A 21,422-nucleotide genomic window follows, 5' to 3' on the forward strand; every position below is an offset into this window, starting at 1 on the left:
CAGGTTTGTCCGAAGGGGCGATCAGTAAGCGAGAATTCCTAATTTTTTCAAAGTAACTGTTGCACAGTAGTAAGAGATTGAATTTACGGGGGCATTTCCCAATTCAACCACGTGTAACTGTGCACAGTCCAACCAACCAGATAAATTATCTGTCAATTTGAATTAAGATATTTAGAGTCAGCCAGGGTGGTATTCTTGGGCCATCACTTTCAGGGATACTTTTGCGAGAGTTTGCAGCTAGCACCAGACGTGCCAGTGATTTTGGCGCAATGCAAAGTACGGTGCCTTGGTACAGTGCCAGGAATTCTGTCACCAGCAGATGCCGATGCGTCCAGTGCTAGACACGCGAAATCTCACAAAAGTGAAAGCAGCCATGAAAGTGAACACCCACAAATGCTTAAGAGGCAAATTCAAATTGTGGTGAAACAAACCTTCAATGCTACGAAGTTCCTCGATAGAAGTGTTGACCCAATATTTAATCAGGACACTGTAGTACTCCCTCTGCAAGAAAATGGGTAAAGAAGGTCAACTCAAGAGCACCATTAAATCGCATGACAGCATAGCTCAATACAGTGAATTAGGATCAATTACTGTTTGGTGGTATACAGAGTGAAAAGTGATGCAAGCCAAATACAGCCATGGGATTTGATAACCTGACAAGCTGACTTGCTTGCTGCATTCCAATTGCCCAAAGTAATTAACCCTGTAAAATAGAGTGGTGTGGATCAGAGAGCAAACAGGGTTAGCCAATTTTTCTGATTGACATTAAGAGAAAAATATAATGGAGCTGAGTAGGTCATGTAATGCATAGGTTAGATAACCAGTAGACCAATAGGGTTACAGAATGGGTGCCAAGAGAAGGGAAGCGCAGTCAAGGACAGCAAAAGAATAGGTGGGGCGACAAAATTAGGAAATTCACGGGCGCTAGTTGCAATCGGTTGGCGCAGGACAGGGGTTTGCAAGAAGAGGCCTTCGTCCTGCAGTGGACTTAAAATAGGTTGATGATGATGATGATGAAACTGGCAAGGTAAGAGGGAGCGCATAAATGACTCTAGCAATCAAAAATTACTGATAATGGTTCCTGCAAGTTTCTCGCTCGCTTTGTTTTTCTGGTTTTCTGATGGATGCCCACACGTCACGTCTCGCTTTCATTATCGCCGTGTACCCTGGGGCTGTATTCTATAACAATCCACTTCATTCTCCATTACTCTGGCCCTCTATCACTGGTTAAATATGAATTAAATTCTGGGATTTTATGTGCCAAAACCACAATTTGATTACGAGGCCTGCCATAGTGGGGGGGCTCTGGATTAACTTCGGCTGCCTGGGGTTTCCTTATTGTGCACCCAATGCATGGTACACAGGCGATTTTGCACTTTCATCGTGGGTAGAGATGTGGCTCGGTGGCCACCATACCGCTGCCTTCACTGGCATCACACCCTCGGTGCAACTCGTGATAAAAATAGAAAATGAAATGAAACGTCTGTAAATAAAAGCCCTAGCTGGGTCCAACCTGTTTAAAACAAAAATACGTTGTGTGATAACAAAAACTTTGAGCAGTAAGAACACACAGGACGTAGAAAAAGAAACACACCACATGTGTGCTGTGTGTTTCTTTTTCTACGTCCTGTGTGTTTTTAGCGCTCTAAGTTTTTATTATAATGCGTTACCAACTAGACCACCTATCCATTCTGTTGAAGTTTTGTGCGAATTTTACTACATTTGTAAAGAATTATTTATGCCAGTTTATTCGGGTTCAACAATAGACCATGTATAAAATTGCACAGATTTAAAACTATTTTGTTGCCTTATCATCCGCTGAAAACATTTGCTTGTTTTTTACTTAAATTTAAATAACTCTGAAGTATTTAAATCGACAATAAGGAAATGTGACCCTGGGGAGATGCGTTTGCAGAAAAAGATGCGATGCTCAAAGGGTTAATCTCAGCCCTGGCAACCTTCCCTAGCGGTGCAAGCTGAAGTGAACTGCTCACTTTCCTCAGTATGCTTTCACACTTTCAGTTACAGTGGATCAAGTCGCATATTTCAAACTCAACTGCGAGCACCTCATCACCACCTGTGCCTGAACAAATGTGTGTGTGCAGCCCCTCTGAACAGCCTTGCAACTGTTTAGAAGTGCTGGTATGATCGCTCATCACCACTAGGCAATGACATCCAGTACTCAACTGCACACATAACACTGTCTCAGTCCACTCAAGCCCTGTTACAACAGAGTCACATTCGACACGAACATGCCACAAGTATACATGCTGATATTCTCGAAAAAGAAAAGAGAAAGAATGTTATGAATCACGGATGTGGAAAAAGAACACAGGTGTGACTGACGCTTCTGGCTACAGTAGGACCAGCAAAAGTCTTTTGTCAATTTTATCAGCATGCCAGTGGCTTGTCGTGCCGATACATGAAACGTGAGCAACGGTAAGTCATAACAGATTTCTCACCGTTTTTAATATCCAACCATGCCACTGCTGTGATCCCACAGGACTGGCACATTAGCTCACTGGCACATTAGCCACTGGCCAAAATGCGTGTGTGCGTCTAGTATGTGCTCTTTCAAGTTGCTTTTGCCAAGCGTTTTAAAATTTTTTTCTACCAGAATAGTGTCAAGCTGCAAGCAAACAAATACAGTAGACGTAGATTAATTCGACCCTAATCGCTGGATAATGACCGAAGGTCCCAACCACAGCCCATAAATTTCTTAAACAAATTTTTTTTCATCACAAAATCAGCCTTCGCCAGATAATTAGAACTTGGCTGGACATCACGCACACACCCCAGCCCAATGGTGACTGCAGTGGCAACTACAATAGCAGCAGCATCTGTCTTGGCGGCACTTAGGCTACAGGTAATGCGTATAACACAAGTCATCTCTTGTAGAAAGAACATATTTTTGGCCTACCCCAGAAATACATTAAAGAGAGAATTGTAGCTCACAATGAATCTTTAGAGTAATTATCAGATTCTAACGTGCACCTCTTTTCCGATAAAATTAGCTTAAACATCACTTGGCCCAATGCAATCTGATACAAAACAAAAACCAAAATTCTGTTTGCGGCAGCCTACTGTCAGAGCCAGCCTAGCCAGCTGCCATCACCAGATGGCAACCATAGATGCCAACAGAACAAGTTCTCGCATAGCACGACAACGGCCATGCACCTCTTTCAGTCTGCTTACGAGAGCACATTCAAACGAGAACTTTTTCATATGTTAAACTAGCGGCAACAAATCGTCCCGGAGAATTACACACAGGAGGAACTAGCAAAGTAGTTTGTCTACAGGCGTGGTCCACGATCTCATTTGTACTTGTTACGGAGTCGTATTATTGATCATTTTAGCGAAGCAGTTTGCTCTAGCCAAACGAGATGGCACTTCTGGTGGCACGCTGCATGTTGCCTAAGCAAAAGTGCACAAATACGAAACCATTACCTCTGCTGCCCTGCTTCTGTGCGATCAGCTGTGGGAATGCAGCTGGGTCTTCGCTAATGCACTGTGCTCTATTTATGTTGCAAAATATTGAGCGTTGGAGTGTAGTCGTGTGCACTAGTTGGCAGCAAAAATCTTGAGTGTCATTTAAGGAATGGAATGAATTTGAGTGTCCAAGTTCACTGACAGCTGCTACACAAGGCATGCCTATGTTGCAGGCTCTTCACGATGCACGGCTTTTCTCGAGGATAAAAAAAATATCACTAATCCGCCAGCGTTGTAGCACTAACCTCCAAGGAAAAGACTTCAACCCGGAATAACGGCACGAGCGAATACCGCTCGTTATACGGTGACAAAGGGAGTAGTGCCGCTTCTTGGCATGTGGTAAGTTTCTCGCAAATCATCTACACACATCCACCCCAACTGACACATAAACTTACGCCCACTTTATTGCCAACATATGAAAGGTAAGTGAATAGGAGCACACTTGAATCAATGTACAACAACATCGACAGCACACTAATGTTCGAAGCTGAATGTTTCGAAACAGTCTTCACAGTAAGCGAGTGACTAGCGATAATATGCATTTGCTACAAGCTACTGCAAAGCACAGAACATCTACGATGCAAACCTTGTGCTTAGCAAGGACAAATTTATTGCAACTGGGCACACCCGTGAGCAGTCAGGTAGAAAATAAACAATCAGATAGCGACTGCTCGGGGAACCTTACAGAGTCAGAAATGTGACAAGCCGCTGCTTAAAAGTATTTGCTAAATAAGGAATGAAGAGCTAAACAGACTGATACTGATTCAATTCGTAAGTAGAAAGTTAGGATAGCTTGGAATACATTTTTAGCTCCGCTTTTATACAAGCACTGTATATACACTGCTCGTGCTGTTTGGACAAAACACGATGAGCTCAGAAAGCGCTTACAGGACCTTTGAAGCTGTAGCCAAAGCTTTGCACGTTGTTTGCACAGTCACTGTGTAGGATATCCGCCGAAACAGAGGTTTGCAGAGCCGCAGCAGCGTTATGTACATCCATTGTAAACCCAGAGGCTACGGAGGCAGCTGAGGCAAGCGATGAACGCGTCACCACATGATCAACGATGGCAGCGCCCATGGGATAGTCGTAAAAAGGATCACTAAGTCATCATCCTCATCAGCCTATCTTATGCCCACTGCAGGATGAAGGCCTCTTGCTGCGATCTCCAATTACCCCTATCCTGCACCAACCGATTCCAAGTAGCACCTGCAAATTTCCTAATTTCGTCGCACCAGCAAGTCTTCTGCCGTCCTCTACTGCGCTTCTCTTCTCTTGGTATCAATTCTGTCACCCTAATGGTCCAACGGTTATCTAATCTGCGCATTACATGACCTGCCCAGCACCATTTTATTCTCTTAATGTCTATTAGAATATCGTCTATACCCAATTGCTCTCTGATCCAAACCGCTCTCTTTCTGTCTCTTAATGTTATGCCTAGCATTCTTCGTTCCATCGCTCTTTGCGTGGTCCTTAACTTGTTCTCAAGCTTCTTTGTCAGTTTCCAAGTCTCTGCCCCATATGTCAGCACCGGTAAAATGCACTGATTGTATACCTTCCTTTTAAATGGTAACGGTAAGCTCCCAGTCAGGAGCTCACGATGTCTGCCGTATGCGATCCAACCCATTTTTATTCTTCTGTGAATTTCCTTCTCATGGTCAGGGTTCCCTGTGATTAGTTGACCAAGGTAAACTTACTCCTTCACAGACTCTAGAGGCTGACTTGCGATCTTGAACTCTTGTTTCCTTGCCCGGCTATTTATCATTATCCTTGTCTTCTGCATATTAATCTCAAACCCCACTCATACACTCTCCCTGTTAAGGTCCTCAATCATTTGTTGTAACTCGTCTGCATTGCTGCTGGATAGAAGAATGTTATCGGCAAACCGGAGGTGGCTGAGATATTCGCCGTCAATCTTTACTCCTAAGCCTTCCCAGTTTAATAGCTTGAATACTTCTTCCAAGCACGCAGTGAATAGCTTTGGAGAGACTCTGTCTCCTTGTCTGACCCCTTTCTTTATAGGTATCTTCCTGCTTTTCTTGTGTAGAATTAAGGTGGCTGTGGAATCTCTGTAGATATTTTCCAGGGTATTGATCAATAAGTGCAAGATATCAAATACACTATGGACAATATGGAAGATGACATGTTGTGGGTGTTTATAGACAGTGAAAAAGCGCTGTTAGAGAGTGATGATTATGGACATTAAGTAAATAAATTTACGTTTTGTGAAGGCAAAGTTTGCTGGTTTTTGTGCTTTCCATACTGCCAGATTCGGAGGCATGCTACATTTTTCTTGCTAAACAATCAGGTGCACGCTCGGTTCGGGATAGGTTAGAATCGAGGAAAATACTGCCAAATGAATCAGTGGTGCATTTCGGTATTTTTTCTGCCTCTTGTTTGATTCGACTTGCCAGATAATTCCAACCAATTTCGTTGGTCCCATCAGGGTCTAATTAGCAGATGCTGACTGTATTCACTTTCCTGTAACCAATACAGTCTCGGATCTTACAATTTCTGCTTCAGTAGAGCATCAGAACAGCAAAACATTCAATAAAATAAAACATGACCAACCAAAATTTTATATTTACTTCGCTATATCAGATAATTCACTACATACAGTTTAACCCAACCATATCGAACCCATTGACATCAGCTTAACCCTTACATCGAGCAATTTCTAGCACTGTAAAGTTATAATGCGAATATATAGCAAAAAATATGGTTACATCCAACAAAAATAATAGCCACTACCGATAGAGCCCATTTAAAGAGCGCGAAACTGTACCAGAAGCTGGCTTTTCCATATGACAGCTGAACAAACTGCCAACACCCCCTCAAAAAAAGTGGTTTAGCCTCACTGCACCTGTGCGGCTCTACTGTGCAACCGCACTGTGGGCAAGCACACCCTCCCACTAAAATATTATCCTGGCTTGCCCTGTAACCCTCACTCATACAGCCAATCAGTTGTAAAGTGAAAGTGTTAAGGGCCCCCGAGTCGCAGAAAATCCGGCGTCGGCATCCGGCGTTGGACGTCGCCTCGGCAAAAAGAATTTTGAGCCCCGCATACCCCACCATGCAGGCCCTTCATGTGGCACAAGGAAATTACTGCATTAATTGAATTTCTCAAGGTAAAGTACGTAGAAAAATTATAAAGCACGACATACACACAACCTACAGACATGATAGTGTCGGAGTGCAATTTGAATATACGAGAAAACATAATTCTGTTACGGGACAACTAAGAAAAGACCACAAACCCCTCTTGAAGTGTTTCCATCATTCACAGAGCGGCCATGGCCTCCCAGACTTGTGCGCGCAAATCTCTAAGTCCATAAAGTGGCACGCCCAGTTCTTTGCAACATCTGCAGATGGCACTTACCTCCACCGCATCGTAGCCCATACAAGAGGCTGCGTTTCTATCAGAAAGCTCCCGTTTGTGCATAGCATTTGCCACAAGCGTTTCCCGGTAAACATTACAGTTACATAGGCTGCAATTGCCAGGAAGCGTGAAGCACTCAGGGATCTTTCAATGCTATCGCGTTCCACTCTTCAAGGCAAAGCTTAAGCTTCCTCTCAATTTTTCATCTTCCTTGCGCTTTTGAGGCAAGATTCGAGCCATTGTTTACTGGGTTGTTTTTCCACGTGTTGCCTTTGTTTTTCTGCGATGACCAGTATGAAGCAGCAGAATCAGCCATCCACCATGACGTTGGTAACTATTGAGTCGAGTGCTGTGACATATGAAATCTGACGTCCACCGCAGCATCTATACTCACATTAAGGGGAGACACGGGTCTTCTGGCCCAAAAATCTTTTAAAAAATCGACTTACTGCAAAAATTTTTTTCGCAATTTAGACGTCCTAGAGAAGCTATTGCTGCAATAATAACGCATTCTGATGAGTACTTATTTTGTTATTGCGCTCTAAAGTCAGCTTTATCACCGCGTTCACTCGCAAACGCCCCTCGAAAAGGGGCGAATTTAATGCCTTCGTCTACGGCGACCGTTACCCGCAGCGTGGCCATTTTGGAATCATTCGAAAGTTGGATTCTTCTACATCCTGTTTTTAGAAGAAAAAGGGCACCAAGTCTGGCTACTATGAAGGTACACACTTTCGAAAAAGAGGGAATACTCCAAGGTGTCTACCAACCGGGAAAACCGGGAATTCTCAGGGATTTTGAGTAGTCTGGAGAAACTCAGGGAAAACTCTAGGAATTTGTGCTTCTATCAGCAAAAATTAGCTGTAATTTTATTGAAAGGGTTGAAAGTCGAGGTAATGCTAGCTCTAGTAATGGTGTATTTACACGACGGACGGCTCCGCGCAAATCTGTGCCGCAGACACTTATTCCGCCACCTGTCCAGCTGCGAAGTGCATCCAGACAACGGACGGACTGAGCAGACGACCGCACCGGAAAAATAAAGATGGCGGCACCGCCCGAAGCGACTGCCGTCCACCTCGAACCTGTCAAGTCGTCGTCGTCGTCCACTGTGTGGCCCATAACTTTCAAACTGAGGCCTGTATTTGGTTTAAATTTATGTCCAGAAGCTTCGACAGCAATGTATTCGTGATGAGTAGGCACCGTTTCCGAAAGAGATACTCAGATTCTCGGCGTGTAGTCTTAGAGTGGCTGTATTGGCTGAACATGGCCTCGAAGATGTTGTGGCGACCCTGGCGGATATTAGTGGCCGTAAGTTAATATAATTGCTTGTTTCTACTCACTCTAGATGGCGCCATCGGTGTAACAAAGACTTTGTCATACGTGTTTTTCACTCTGAATGAAAATGGAGATCGAAAGGAAACGACGGTTGGCCGCAATGGCTGTTTTTTTCCGAATTGGATGATGACGAGTGCTTGTTTCATCAAAAGAGGTCTTGCTACGCTCTCATGTCCGCGTAATCGGTGAGAGTCATGTCCCACAACGCAGGGAACTGCTCCACGAGACGTAAGAACAAAGTTGCCTCGTCACTCAGGTTCATTTCAGTTGCTCTTGTGCGAGTCGCGTGCACGCGAGCAGACACGAATGGTTCAGCAGCGATGAAGCAGTTTCAGAAAGATCCCAAAGCCGCGCTTGTTGCCAGATTGTAGAGCATGCTAGCCTAAATCCGCAGCATTCGACCCCCAAAATCCGGATGCGAAAAATAGCTTGGCATTTTCCCTCCGCGGGGGTCGCGGACGACGTGCGGACGACACAAATCCGTGACGCGTAGTCACGTGATGCGCCGTCCGTCGCGAAAAAGACGGATTTCATCCGTCGTGTGGATCCACCATAATAGACAGGAATCGTAATGAATCGTCTTTGACGTCCTGTCATCGGCTGGAGGAGTTGCCAGTGTACAGCCAACGACCAGCTTTCCGGATTCCTGATAATTTGGGCGGCCTCATGGCACACCACGTACCCCATAGAGTCAATGTATCAGAACGTCATAAATTTCGGACGTAAGAACTCTTCGCCGTCCGATTTTCCGGAGGTTTTGCCGTGACTGCAGGTCCGAAACAGCGTTAATCAAAGCCGCCACCGCTGCCATTTTGATTACCTTGCCGACTGGAACCGGCACACTTGCACGCAGATCTGCTGGCAGCCGTAGCCACCGTGGCGGCAACGCTAGGGCCTAGCTGCTTTGGCGTTCGCTATGAAGCTTCTTGCCATTGGATGCCGTGTTTTTTATTGAAAGAATTCGCTTCTGTCAGCAATGGCACGGACTCCGCCTTTTTGGTCCTCGCGGTTGGCTTAGAGGCTTGGAAAGCACGAGGTGTTGCATAAGGCCGGTTCCCGAAAGTCAGCTTCGCCTTCGTACACAAATATTACTTGGTGAAGCATCCGCAAAAGTATTGCATTGAAGCATAACAAGCGTGGGAAGGGGCTATTTCCCTGGGACACAGTATGTATTCATTAATTACACGCGCGTGCACCCAGTATTTCCTGTCACAGTACGAGCACCGATATACCTAATACGTGTACCGGCAGGCCTTCAGGGTGTTTTCGAATGTGCCTGTGGTGGGTTGAGCCCTTAAGGGCAGTAAATGACATGCATTTATTTTTTCCAACTTGCCTATTTTTCTGACGTTTTCACGTCCCCAGGGAGTTCAAAAAATTGGACGTGGACTGTGCAACTGACCAAGAAGATGCTTCAAGTGGTCTGTAGGGTGAACGAGTGGCGGAAGGAGAAGAACAGAAAGGACCTACGCATTGAGGAATGAAGGGGAAAGGAAGCGTGCTGCTGCCGTTTTGAAGGAGCTTGAGCTGAAAAAACAAAGTTTTGGCTGATGGCGAGATGCAGGTGTCCCTCATCCAATAATATACTCTTTAAAGCTGTGAAACACAACACTGAGGCGTTGTGCGCGGGCTGAGAGTATGTCAGGAGAGTTGAGGTTGACTTATGAGCTGTTGAGAGAGAATCTCAATTGTGACAATGTTCGGGCCTCATACCACTGAGCTTGCTATCATTTGATAGAAATAGCTCATATTCGAAAATATTTCTTTCTGTACGCATCTCCTTTTTATTCGTATTTGAGAATGTCCGACTCGATTTGCAATTTTTTCTCGAAGACATTTGCTGTGCATTTTACTAACCTATCTCTTCTGTTCTCTTTTTGAATAACATAAACACTACTCTTTAGTATTCAAATTGGACTAAGTAGTTTTTTTAATGTTTTCGCATGCTTACTAGAGAGTGACAGCATCGGGCGATATGGTTTCAGCTAGTCTTGACATAGAACATAGTTTTGAGTCACTCAGGGAATTTTGCAAAGGCACTCAGGGGAAACCTGGAAAACTCAGGGAATTTGGAAATGTCAACTTGGTAGACACCCTGATACTCGCACGGCATTGGCGTCTTTGTACCACATGGGGTAAATCCTGATCTCTGATTGGATGACCGGGAGTTTCGTTTCTCCGACAATGCGCGAGACGCCATGTTAGACGTGGTTTGGACGCAGTCTAGTGCGCTGTAGCAACGCGACGATGGCTGGCGGTCGACGGAAGTTCGTGACGGCTCATGTTTCCGGGAAAAAATGCAAGCGACGTTCTCCAATACCCCAAGTCGCGTCGGATGAATCGGCAGTGACAGCGACCAGCACCGCGACATGCGCCAGCGAGCGAATGGGAGCTACCGAAGCTACGGCCGCGCATGCGATGCCTGCGGCCAGCAACACGTCCAGGGCAACGCGCGTCGACACGCTTCGCATCACAGAAGCAAAACAAGTGGCAATTGAACGTTGTGCGGAGGAGGAACGACAGAAGCTGTCTTCGTTATCAGCTACCCGCCGGAAGCAGTCACTTATCGGAGATTCCCTGGAAACGGCGGTGAGCGGGACCGTATTTACGCCTCTAAATCGCCTGCTTCGGTGCACGAAATGCGAATTCTGCCGTGGCCCTTTTAATGTGTTAAAGGGTGACTGGTAATATGGAGTGGCCGTGAAACTAGTGGTGAACTGTGCCATTTGCGGCGACATAAGCACCGGATGGAGCTCGCCAAGAACAAGTGAGAATACAGGTTGAAAAAGACCAGCAACGGCTAGTGGCGTCTGACAAGAAACACGCCAGAGCAGAAAAGTTAATGCGTGCCATGAAGAAGAGGCGCATGAAAGAGAGCGATGGTGATTATGTGCCTCATGGCTTCTAGTGCAAGGTGGACTTGAATTTCTTGCTTTAAATGCTAAGAATAAATCTAGATCATGTCCTGGAACTTCGTTTTGCATTTTCTCAAAAGCTGCATTTCTCCTATGACACGTGCTGTTGCCCACAGTATCTTGTGATGGAATAGTCCGATTTCAATTATTCTTGTTGCATTCAAAAGCTTATGAGCTTCTACACACAATAAAACTAATAAAACATGATCTCCCTTATGCTGGAATTTTTTATGTGGCAATACAACAGATAAGAATTTTGACCTTCACAACCACCACATTAGATATGGCAATAACTGTTATAACAATAGAGGTAAAATTACAGTGATGGTCTAATTGTGATGTCTGATTGTTCTAGAATGTGCACATATAAATTTTTCTCTGATATTCAGTGGTCAAATGGTTGAAAAGTCGGGCAAATTGATTTTCAGAAAATATTAATTATCTAAAAAACGACTTAAAATAATAAAAAATAGATTGCATATATACTTCTAGCAGGCTAAAGTATACCTTGGCTGAAAATTTCATTTGTATATGACAAAAATTTAAAGAATAAATAAAACACCAGTGTCTCCCTTAGGTAGGAAAGTATCCAAAACCGCTTTCGTTTTGGCAGTTTCCACAGTGCCAATGACACAGTCAAAAGTGTTCTGACGAGTACAACAAGGCTGTCGCGAGTTCCCATGAAATTTGGAGTGAATTGTCAGCACTTCCAGAAGCCATTGACAGGTCTGCAGCCAACAAGTTTGTGTCCGCGAACGAGGGTGCCAAAGGACTTCATTGCCGATGTCGTGAATCAGGATGCGAGTGAAGGGAACAGTGAGGAAAACTCGGATCGGATGCACACCTGCTCATGCGTGATGAGTGCGCTCGCTCTGTACCAGCCGAAGCTGGTTGGCTGCAGCCTTAGCCGCTCAGAGTTCTTGGACAATGTGTAAAAAATACCTGCTCTTCCAGGCAACAAAGGTATTTCAGGATAAAAAAATTCACAACTATTTCATGCTAAAGTAAACCAAAAGTAAACAAATTTCATCAATAAAGTGCTGTTATAAATGGTATGTGCTTTTACGCTGTCCAGTTCTTTCAAATGTTTATACAGTCGAACCTGGCTATATCGAACTCGCAAAAAAAACGCCTATCAGTTCGATATAGAGCATAATTCGATATAAGCCTGCTAAATAATTGGATGCCATAAAAGCACATGCCATTTATAAAATCACTTTATTGATGGAATTAGCTTAGTTTCGCATGAAATAGGCCTGCATTTTCTTCTGCTTGGGCAATTTCGCTGCCTGTGACGCACGCACTACTCTACATTGTCTAAGGAGTCGGAGCAGCTGAGGCCGCAACCTTCCGCATTCGCGCAGAAGCACTGGACTAGTGCGAGCGCACCAATCACTTCGGAGGATGTGGGCAAAGGAACACTCTTTTCTTTCTTCATTGTGCCCAATTTCACTTGTGCTCAGTACGATGTCTGCAATGTAGTCTTCGTTTTCGGGCTCTCCCGTGGTCACGACACCATCATTTGCACTCATGAACTCGTCCACCGTTGATTTGTCAACAGATTCCGGAAATTCTGACAGCTCGCTCCAAACTTCGGCAACACCGGCAACGACTTCGTTGCACACATCAGAATTTACAGTCATCACCAAGAACACGGAAGCCGACACGGCTGAAGCAATTTTGGATGAACCACTCGTACACGGCCGTGCATACGCGTCGGGCGCCACGGGCACTGGGTCGCGAGTTTGGCCGCTTTAGCCCTAATCTCCCCCTTATTCTTCAAGATCGTGCTGAGAGTGCTCCTCGAAATCTTGCACGCTGCGGGGACATCTTACTTGTCACCACGTTCAACCCAATTTATGATTTCGAGCTTCATGACGAAAGGCGGATTCTGCCGCTTCATCACAGCAACAATGTGGGAGAAGGCCCACAAGACGCACACACAATGAACCAGAAAAGCAGTGAGACAACTCTCACTTTCGAGATCTTGCACGAGGGCACAGGAGCCTCTGATGAGCTGTCTGAGAAAGCGCTGTATGTGGGCCAGGATCATTTTTTGCAGGGGGGTGTCGACGGCTCGCTCAATGCAGCGCGGTCACGGTAGGGGAGAGCAGTTGGATGGAGCCGCGCCGCCGAGTTTCCCCGCCACCGCGAGGGAAAGCCAACTTCTGCGGGCATTTTCCCGCCGCTTGACGTTCGATATATTGGGAGTCGCTGCTGTTTTTGTTCGATATAAGCGGAATTTTTGCTATATATACTCATTGTAACTATACCTTGTCCAGAAATTGTTTGATATATAGAATAACTCGATGTAAACGGGTTCGATATAGTCGGGTTCGACTGTATTGAATTATGCCCTATATTTAACTAGTCAACATCTTCTTATGAATTTGACATAACCAGGTATGACCGTGTCCGTTGTTTATACCGAGGTTAGACTGTAAATACCAAAGTTAGCCGAACTTGCATGTCGCAATAGGCTGAAAGTGTGCATCATTTATGTGGGCACAAGCAGGTTTTATGTAGCTTGGTGCTGCACGTACCAAGACCTCGTCATCCACTGTGGGGCTGCTGATAAGGTCCTTAAGCTGTCGTTGCCGCTCTTCCATTGCCTTCTGTTCCGTGAAGCGGGCTATCTTCTCTTTCCGCTTCCTAGACAAGGATAAGCATAAATATTACAACAGTGGGTCACTACTTGTTTGATTTGCAAACATATTGAATGGTGGCCACGGAGTTTTATACAGAAAGAAAGAAAGCAGTGGGGGAACTCTGGCACTAGTGGCTACGTGAGCAGCAATCGTGGAGGTTCAGCCAGCATGGGAATGATGGTTCGTACATGGATTTGCCTAAACTTGGCTTCGAATGCCTTTGTGACTGTGCAAATTGATAATTGTCAACAAAACAGCGTATTAGAAATGCAAGAATTCACAGTTATTACGCATGCACGCGGAGTCTGTAAGATTGCTTCACAATTTGGCCCAATAGAGGCAGGTAGACAGCATAGTAAATAAAGCCACAAGAACATCTCAAGCCACAAGCGCAAAGATCAGACAAGCCCACGGAGTAAGCATTATTCCCATGCTCGCTGAACAATCGCGGCACCAGAGTTTCTTCAAGCAATTTTAGTAGAAAACTATTATAATGACACTACCAGATACCTTAAATCTTTCCGCACGGAAGACGAGCTGGGTTTGTTAAGTCCGTGCTTGCAAACAAGACTAGCGACAAGCCCAACTCAACCAGGACTGTCTTGTTTTCAATGCAGCCCTCAAGACTATCTAAGCTCGTCCAATGCTCTGTGCTTGCAGTAAACAACACAACATGGTACAAGGAGAGTGCTGAAGAATGCACTTGTGACCATGTAGCCAAACGTGCAGTTAAAGCCAGTTTCATTTTAGCCTTATAAACTTTTTTTGGAATAAACTTAAAAGGGTCCCTGAAACGGTTCGGACAAATTTTGTAGGCGCGTAGGGTACAGTTAAAGTTAATCATTCGCACCACAATTTGGTCACCACAATGGCCAGACACACCCTTGCATAATATGAAGATTGAATTTCTGATATATTTCCATCAAATGCCAAACTACTGCCCACTACATATTTAAGTGGTATATTACAACATCACTTAAAGGGCCCCTGAAACGGTTCCAACAAATTTTGTAGACACGTAGGGTACAGCTAAAGTTAATCATTCGCACCACAATTTGTGTGAAGCGTCTCATATTAGAAGGGCTACGGACAATTACAAGTTACCCTCCTCCACAGTCATGCATTTTCTCTGTAACTCGTTCACCGAGTGATCGGAGCTAAGCTCTGCCTTCACTGGCTCTGCGTCATGATGGCACGTCGTGTAGTCGACTTGCGGTTCTCTATGAGCGAGCGCGCGAAGCCTCTCTAAACTCTCCGCCAACTGCTTGGCAGTCGACCCCAAGTGAGAGCTATCGAAGCAGCGGGTGTTGCGAGCATTCTGTCGCAGCGCCGAACGTGTCTGGTATTCTGGCAACCACAGGCAAGCTGGGCGTTTCGACGGATGGCTGGAGGCATAAACTCAAGCTGACATTTTATTAAAAATCTGCCATCAGTCCTTCGTGATAGGTCAAGACGACTCAGGCCTCAGCCATACGGGTATAAAAACAGATTGGAATAGTTTCATGTTATACCAGCCCTGGGGAAAGAGACGCCCACCTGCTAAGCCCGCTGCGACATGCAGCTCCCTAGTATATAGTTCGCTCGCAGCATCCTCAGCTTAATTTTCATTGTTTTGCGCCTCAGCTAGAGATTATCGCGCTGCTCGGCCAACTCGACCGTATTCTAGACTCGCTGGCAACTTTTCTTGGCTATGAAGCGAAATCTACGGGGGCAGAGCTTCTGCATATGACTGTATTTGTACACAATGTAGTCTGGATGTGCTCAGCACCACTTTCACCAACCTCACACAACCTCTTTACTTTAGTGAAGGCACGTACAACTAACTCGGCGTAAATCAATTATATTTATTCACATCCGATATGTACCAAGTTCCTGAACAGCGAGAAACGTAACCTATGTCCGAGCTCCTAAGCAGCCATATGCCGCCAATTAGGACTTGGATACGTAACCTATGCTGGCGTCGGTATAGCTGGCATAGCAGTCAGCTCACTCGCTCATTTGTACAAGCCGAAGGTTGTGATTTCCAGATGAGTTCACTCGGTTTCTGCGTAGACACTGCAAACATTTGTTTTGTGAGCTTCAACAGTCTTCTGCTGCTGAAGTTGGTCAACAGCTTCTCAGGGCAGTTGAATGGGGGGACAGCAAGCGACAACCACTCACCAGAAGACATGGGCGCCATTCTGCGTTTGAGGAATGTGCAAAACGTGCGACTATCTCGGGCATGCAAGAACTCGAGAGAGGAAACTAAAGATACACCAAAATACCAATAGTTGACTGGTGAACGTTACGTACCGTTCCAAATTAGGTCCTGCAGAAAAAAAAAATGTTTTGTGTTTACCATGTAAGAAAACATGAACAAAACTGCGGGACTACTTCCAGCAGTGGTAAAATAGGCCCGGTTTGTTTCCGTAGCCTTCGCTTCATAGCCAAGAAAAGTTCATCGCAAGTGTAGTACACTCTAAATACAGCCGCCCTGGCTGTGCCGACAGAAGCGACACTAGTCGAGAGTGGCCACATGCATGCTGGCCACTTGCCAGAAGCGTGGAAAAGTTCAGTGTTAAAAGAGCGAAAAAATGAGAAAAACTGTGCGGGAGGCGCAACCGCACGCTGTGTGGAATGTGAATGGCTGCACTTTCCTTCAGAGAACGAATCTACTTGCTGTTTGCGGCAACTGCCGAAGCACAGAGGCCGGAGCCGTTATGGTGCAGCGTGGCACAACTTCGGTCAGTTTTCTGTGTTTGGAGCAGTTTGGCGCAGGAATTTGCATTCATATCAAAATGGCACAATTGGAGCAGGAGTCTCACGCCTGAACATGAGCACATACAAAAGAAATGCAAACACAGAAAAATCATCAAAGGTCACAAAAATATAATAGTAAGACAGTCCAGAAAATGCATCATGCGGGTGATTGGAACCAATAGAAATTTCAACGTAAGGCATTCTAATCGCTAATTGTTTCCAGGAAAACAAGTATTTAAAGCAGTTAGCTTGTGAAATATTGATTTAATGCACTGACAGTGTTTGTGACTGGATCCAACTTACAGTCGCCAACTTATCTACAGTCGCCAACTGATTTTTCGGACTCCGAAAATTCGGACATGCTCGATTGCACCACTGCTGTTCGTCTGCATAGTACACAGAACACACAGCAAGACATATCTGCTGGAGGCGTTGTTGCACGCCTTTGTTCATAACCTTCGGCAAGGCTAGCATTTCACTGCCTCACATGGCACATTGCATCGTGGCAGAAGCATTAAGCTTGAATTATATTATGGGGCTGGTATGTGCCAAAACCACAATCGGATTATGAGGCATGTCGTAGTGGTGGAATCTAGATGAATTTTCACCCACCAGTAACGTACCGCCGAATCTAAGTACACGAGCACTTTTGTATTTCAACCTCGTCGATATGCAGCTGCCACGGCCACGATCGAACCCGTGACCTCGAGCAACACCACAGCTTCGAAGCTACTTCAGCGGGCACGGAAGTGCTCATTTGATGTGCGGCCACTTCCATGTGTGTCGCCTCGACACTATGGTGCCTTACTGCGGCTTTGCATTTGCGTGCCCTGCGTCAGTTGTCCACTTGACGAATTTGCACGGTGTTTATTTTAAAGAAATAGCAGAAACGTACCATACCATACGGTACCTTGAACTTAGACAACCACTTTGTCCATAACCACTCTTATGTCTAGTAGTAGCGTTCTCTTGTCCCCCATGTATGCAAACAAAGAGTGGCAAGGCTGTTACTCACTCGTTTCACGACTGCATCGGTTGTACCCATTCTCTGTTTGCTCTCCCTACCTCCTCTCTACCATTCTATTCACCTCCCCTCCGGACTATTGCACGTTAGTACAAACGTGAGCGCTGCAGTTTCTGAGATGACGTGGCATCATGTGCACTGTCTTCGCCGCGTGATTCGTGCTTGAGGTTGCATAATCTCGAGTTTCAGACACGCATTGCAGACCAAGCATTCGCTCCCCGTTGCAGGCACGTTTCCCGATAACGTCATCCCTCTGCAGGCAACACTATAGCCACAGGTACAGAGTGGACGTGAAGGCGTGGCTGGCTTCACTTCGTATCACCGATGTGAAGCTGTTGCTGACGTGGCATAGCACCGTATCTTTCGTCGCCGAGTCTACAATTTAACTAAATGAATTTTTTCTCATCCAAATTTGTTTTTTCCCCCGATATCCCCCTAAGTCTAAATACTTTGTGGCCTCTTCTGTGCAAGAAAAATTCATTGGAGACTGTTTTTGTATAAAAGGTCAAATTTCAACGTAAGAAAAATTTGATATAATAAAGCAAATTACCAATGTTACCAACTTTGTTATATAGAGGTTTAACTGTATCCACTTTATGCTTATCTACCAGTCGCGGTCCCAGTCTTAACTGAAGGCGTTAGAACTGCCAAAGAAAATTATCCCACAGATCAAGGCAAATAAAAATTGACGCAGCAGTTACGAGTGCATAACGCAGATGTTTAAGCCTTAGCTGTGGTCAGGACTAGGCATTTACCGTCCCAATGTCGACCTCACCAAATCGTGTGGAGATCTGAGGGTACCGTTTTCTCCATGGCATCTTTGTATAAACGATGTTTTATAGCATTTTCGTTTAAATTACTAAGCTCCTCTCCAAGTACTCAAGTGCTCGCCTGCTTTGACAGCATACACTAGAAGCAATGCCGCGATTTTAAGCACCATCTGGTTAATGTGACGTGGCAGAAAACACCCGCACTGCCACTGACTCACAAAGGAAAAGGTGAAACATGACTGCGCCGCAGCAAAACTTCCATGTTACTGCAGGCACAATCGGTGGGTTCCGCTGCTCCTGATGCACAAACGGCAATGCCATCTGGTGTTGTTGCAGGGAACCAAGCTTTGCATCATGTGACCAAACTCTCCTCTCTCATTGGTGGAAGCACATGTGACATCGTGTGCACTTCCACTAATGGAAGAAGCTTATACTCGCACAGGCAGCTAATGATCTTTGTGTGCAGCCATGGTCTCGGCGGCAGACAGCGACGCCGACAACATTTACAGCGTGAAACTGAAGAACGAGCTAAGAAAAGGTAATGCTTCAAAGTAAAAATGACGAACCTGCAGGCATCCAGAAGGCTGTCTGTTTCAGACTTCTTCGCACCAGCAGCCGGCTTCTCGTCAGGCACATCCTCGTCCTTTGTTTCAGGCAATTCGTAGCTGGTTACTCCATATTGCCGACATCGCGTTAAGAAATCACGAAAGTAAACCTGTCCCACCAGAAGCAGTACAATGCACATTAGTCTGGAGTTATTAACAAGCCACTACAGCAAACTTTAATGGAGAGCACTGTGGTTGTCATCTAAGCCAATCAGTAAAAAGCTTCAATTGAGACATTATGCTGTGTTAGAAAGATAATTGTTCACAATTATTTTAGACTGGCTGTTGCAGGAAAGTTAGGAACTCACAAGCTCAGATGCACAGCTTACTTCATTTCATTTATGTTCTCCTTAAAACGCCCAGGGGACGTATTTTGCAGCGATCACTTTCGGCGACAGTGTCACGTCTGCGATAGTATCGCAATCTGGCATGCGCTGATTGAGCAAAATCGGATGACATAGTGCTCAACCAGCCAATCGGCTCATCTGATTTTGCTGAAACAGCCCATCAGTGCACGCTGACGGCCAAGGCGTGGCAAGGCGATAGTATCGCCAAAAGTAATCGTCGCAGAATACATCCCCAGAAGTATTACATAAGTTGGGGCTTCATTCCTAGTGACGAAATCAGAACATAAAAAATAGAAAAAGATAAAGAAATAAGGAAAAAAAACTGTCACAAAAAGATAAACATTGTGTCTGTCACTAGGGTAAACAAATGAAAAAAACAATGCAAGTTGGAGTAGGGGAGGTGTATGTTTAGAAAAACTGGCAGAAGATGGAATAACAGCCAACTTCATCAAAGTCAGAGGAGATATGCCTGAAAAACATGCATCCCTTTATGTGCAATGCCTCACATTTTTAAGTGTACCAGAGAGCTAGAATAGTGCCAACATTATCCAAATCCATAAGAAGGGAGATGTTACAGAATTCAAGAAATATAGGCCCAATAGCTTGTAACTTGCTTTCAGCATAGCATAAAATACTCACCAATATAATTCCCAAATGAATAAGGGCAACACTTGTTTTCACTCAACCAGGAGAACAGGCTAGCTTCAGGACGAGATATTCTACAATGGATCACATCCATGTCATCAATCAGGCAATTGAGAAATCTGCAGAGTACAATCAACCTTTCTATATGGCTTTTATATATTATGAAAGGTATTTGATTCAGGTGAGATACCAACAGTCATGGAGGCATTGCATAATCAAGGAGTACAGGAGGCATACGTGAAATCATGGGAAATACTACCTACAAAGATTCTGCAGCTATCTTGGTTTCTCCACAAGAAAAGTAGATAACAGTTTTTTTTTTTTAAGTTAGGGGGTTTTACCTGCCAAAACAATGATCTGATTATGAGGCATGCTGTAGACAGGGACTCTGGATAAATTTTGACCACCTGGAGTTCTTTAATGTGCACCTATATCTAAGTAGACGAATTTTTGCATTTTGCCCCCACCTAAATGCAGCCGCATTGGTCGGGATTTGATCCCGCGACCTTGTGCTTAGCAGCGCAACACCAAAGCCACTTGGCAACCACGGCAGGTAGAAAATTACCTATCACCAAATGGGTCGGGCAAGGAGACACACTCTATCCAATTCTATTTATTCACTGCATGCTTAGAAGAACCATTCAAGCTATTAGACTGGGAAGGCTTAGGGGTGAGGATCGTCAGCGAATACCTCAGCAACCTTTGGTTTGCAGGTGACATTGTCCTGTTCAGCAACACTGGAGACGAACCACAACAAATGATTGAGGAAGTTAACGAAGAAAGTGTAAGAGTGCAAGTGTAAAGCGAGAAAGTGTAAATGCAGAAGACAAAGATAATGTTCAATAGCCTGGCAAGGAAACAAGAATTCAGGATTGCCAGTCAGCCTCTAGAATCTGTACAGGAGTACTTTGATCTAAGTCAATTACTCACAGCAGATCCTGACCCTGACAAGAAAACTTACAGAAGAATAAAAATGGGCTGGAGTCTATATGACAGACATTCCCAAATCTGACTGGGAGCTTAACGCTGTTATTGAAAAGTGCACAATCATTCCATTCTACCAGTGCTAACAGATGGGGCTGAAACTTTGAGGTTAACAAAGAAGCTCGAGGACAGGCTAAGGACAGTGCAAAGAGCAACGGAACGAAAAATGTTAGGGGTAACTTTAAGAGACTAGAAGTAAGTGGTGCGAATGAGAGAGCAAACAGGGATAGCCGATGTTCTGGATGGCATTAAGCAAAAAAGCTAGGCAGGCCATGTAAAGCATAGGGCAGATAACCGGTGGACCACTAGAGTTACAGAATGGGTGCCAAGGGTAGGGAAGCTTAGTCTAAGATAGCAGAAAATTAGGTGGGGTGATGAAACTAAGAAATTTGCAGGTGCAAGTTCGAATCAGCTAGCACGAGACAGGGGTAATTGAATGTTGGTGGGAGAGGCCTTCATTCTGCAGTGGACATGAAAAATGGGATGATGATAATGACGATGTTTAGGAAGATTAGGTAAGATGGCTAGTTAACATAAATCTGAATGAT

At 44.9% G+C, this 21,422-nt stretch overlaps 1 protein-coding gene across 1 annotated transcript in view; it reads right to left on the reverse strand.

The window, feature by feature from the left end:
- The window catches only part of Tap42 (immunoglobulin binding protein Tap42), a 73,189-nt gene that overhangs the window by 35,969 nt on the left and 15,798 nt on the right, over positions 1-21,422 (reverse strand). The window contains exons 4-6 of the mRNA XM_072288172.1: positions 18,860-19,008; positions 13,656-13,764; positions 432-501 (exon numbers count right to left, since the gene is read on the reverse strand). Of these exons, the coding sequence (XP_072144273.1) occupies positions 432-501; positions 13,656-13,764; positions 18,860-19,008 (328 nt within the window). The remainder of the gene's footprint in view (positions 1-431; positions 502-13,655; positions 13,765-18,859; positions 19,009-21,422) is intronic.

The sequence above is a fragment of the Dermacentor andersoni genome, chromosome 5, assembly GCF_023375885.2.
Source record: "Dermacentor andersoni chromosome 5, qqDerAnde1_hic_scaffold, whole genome shotgun sequence".
Taxonomy (NCBI): Eukaryota; Metazoa; Arthropoda; class Arachnida; order Ixodida; family Ixodidae; genus Dermacentor; species Dermacentor andersoni.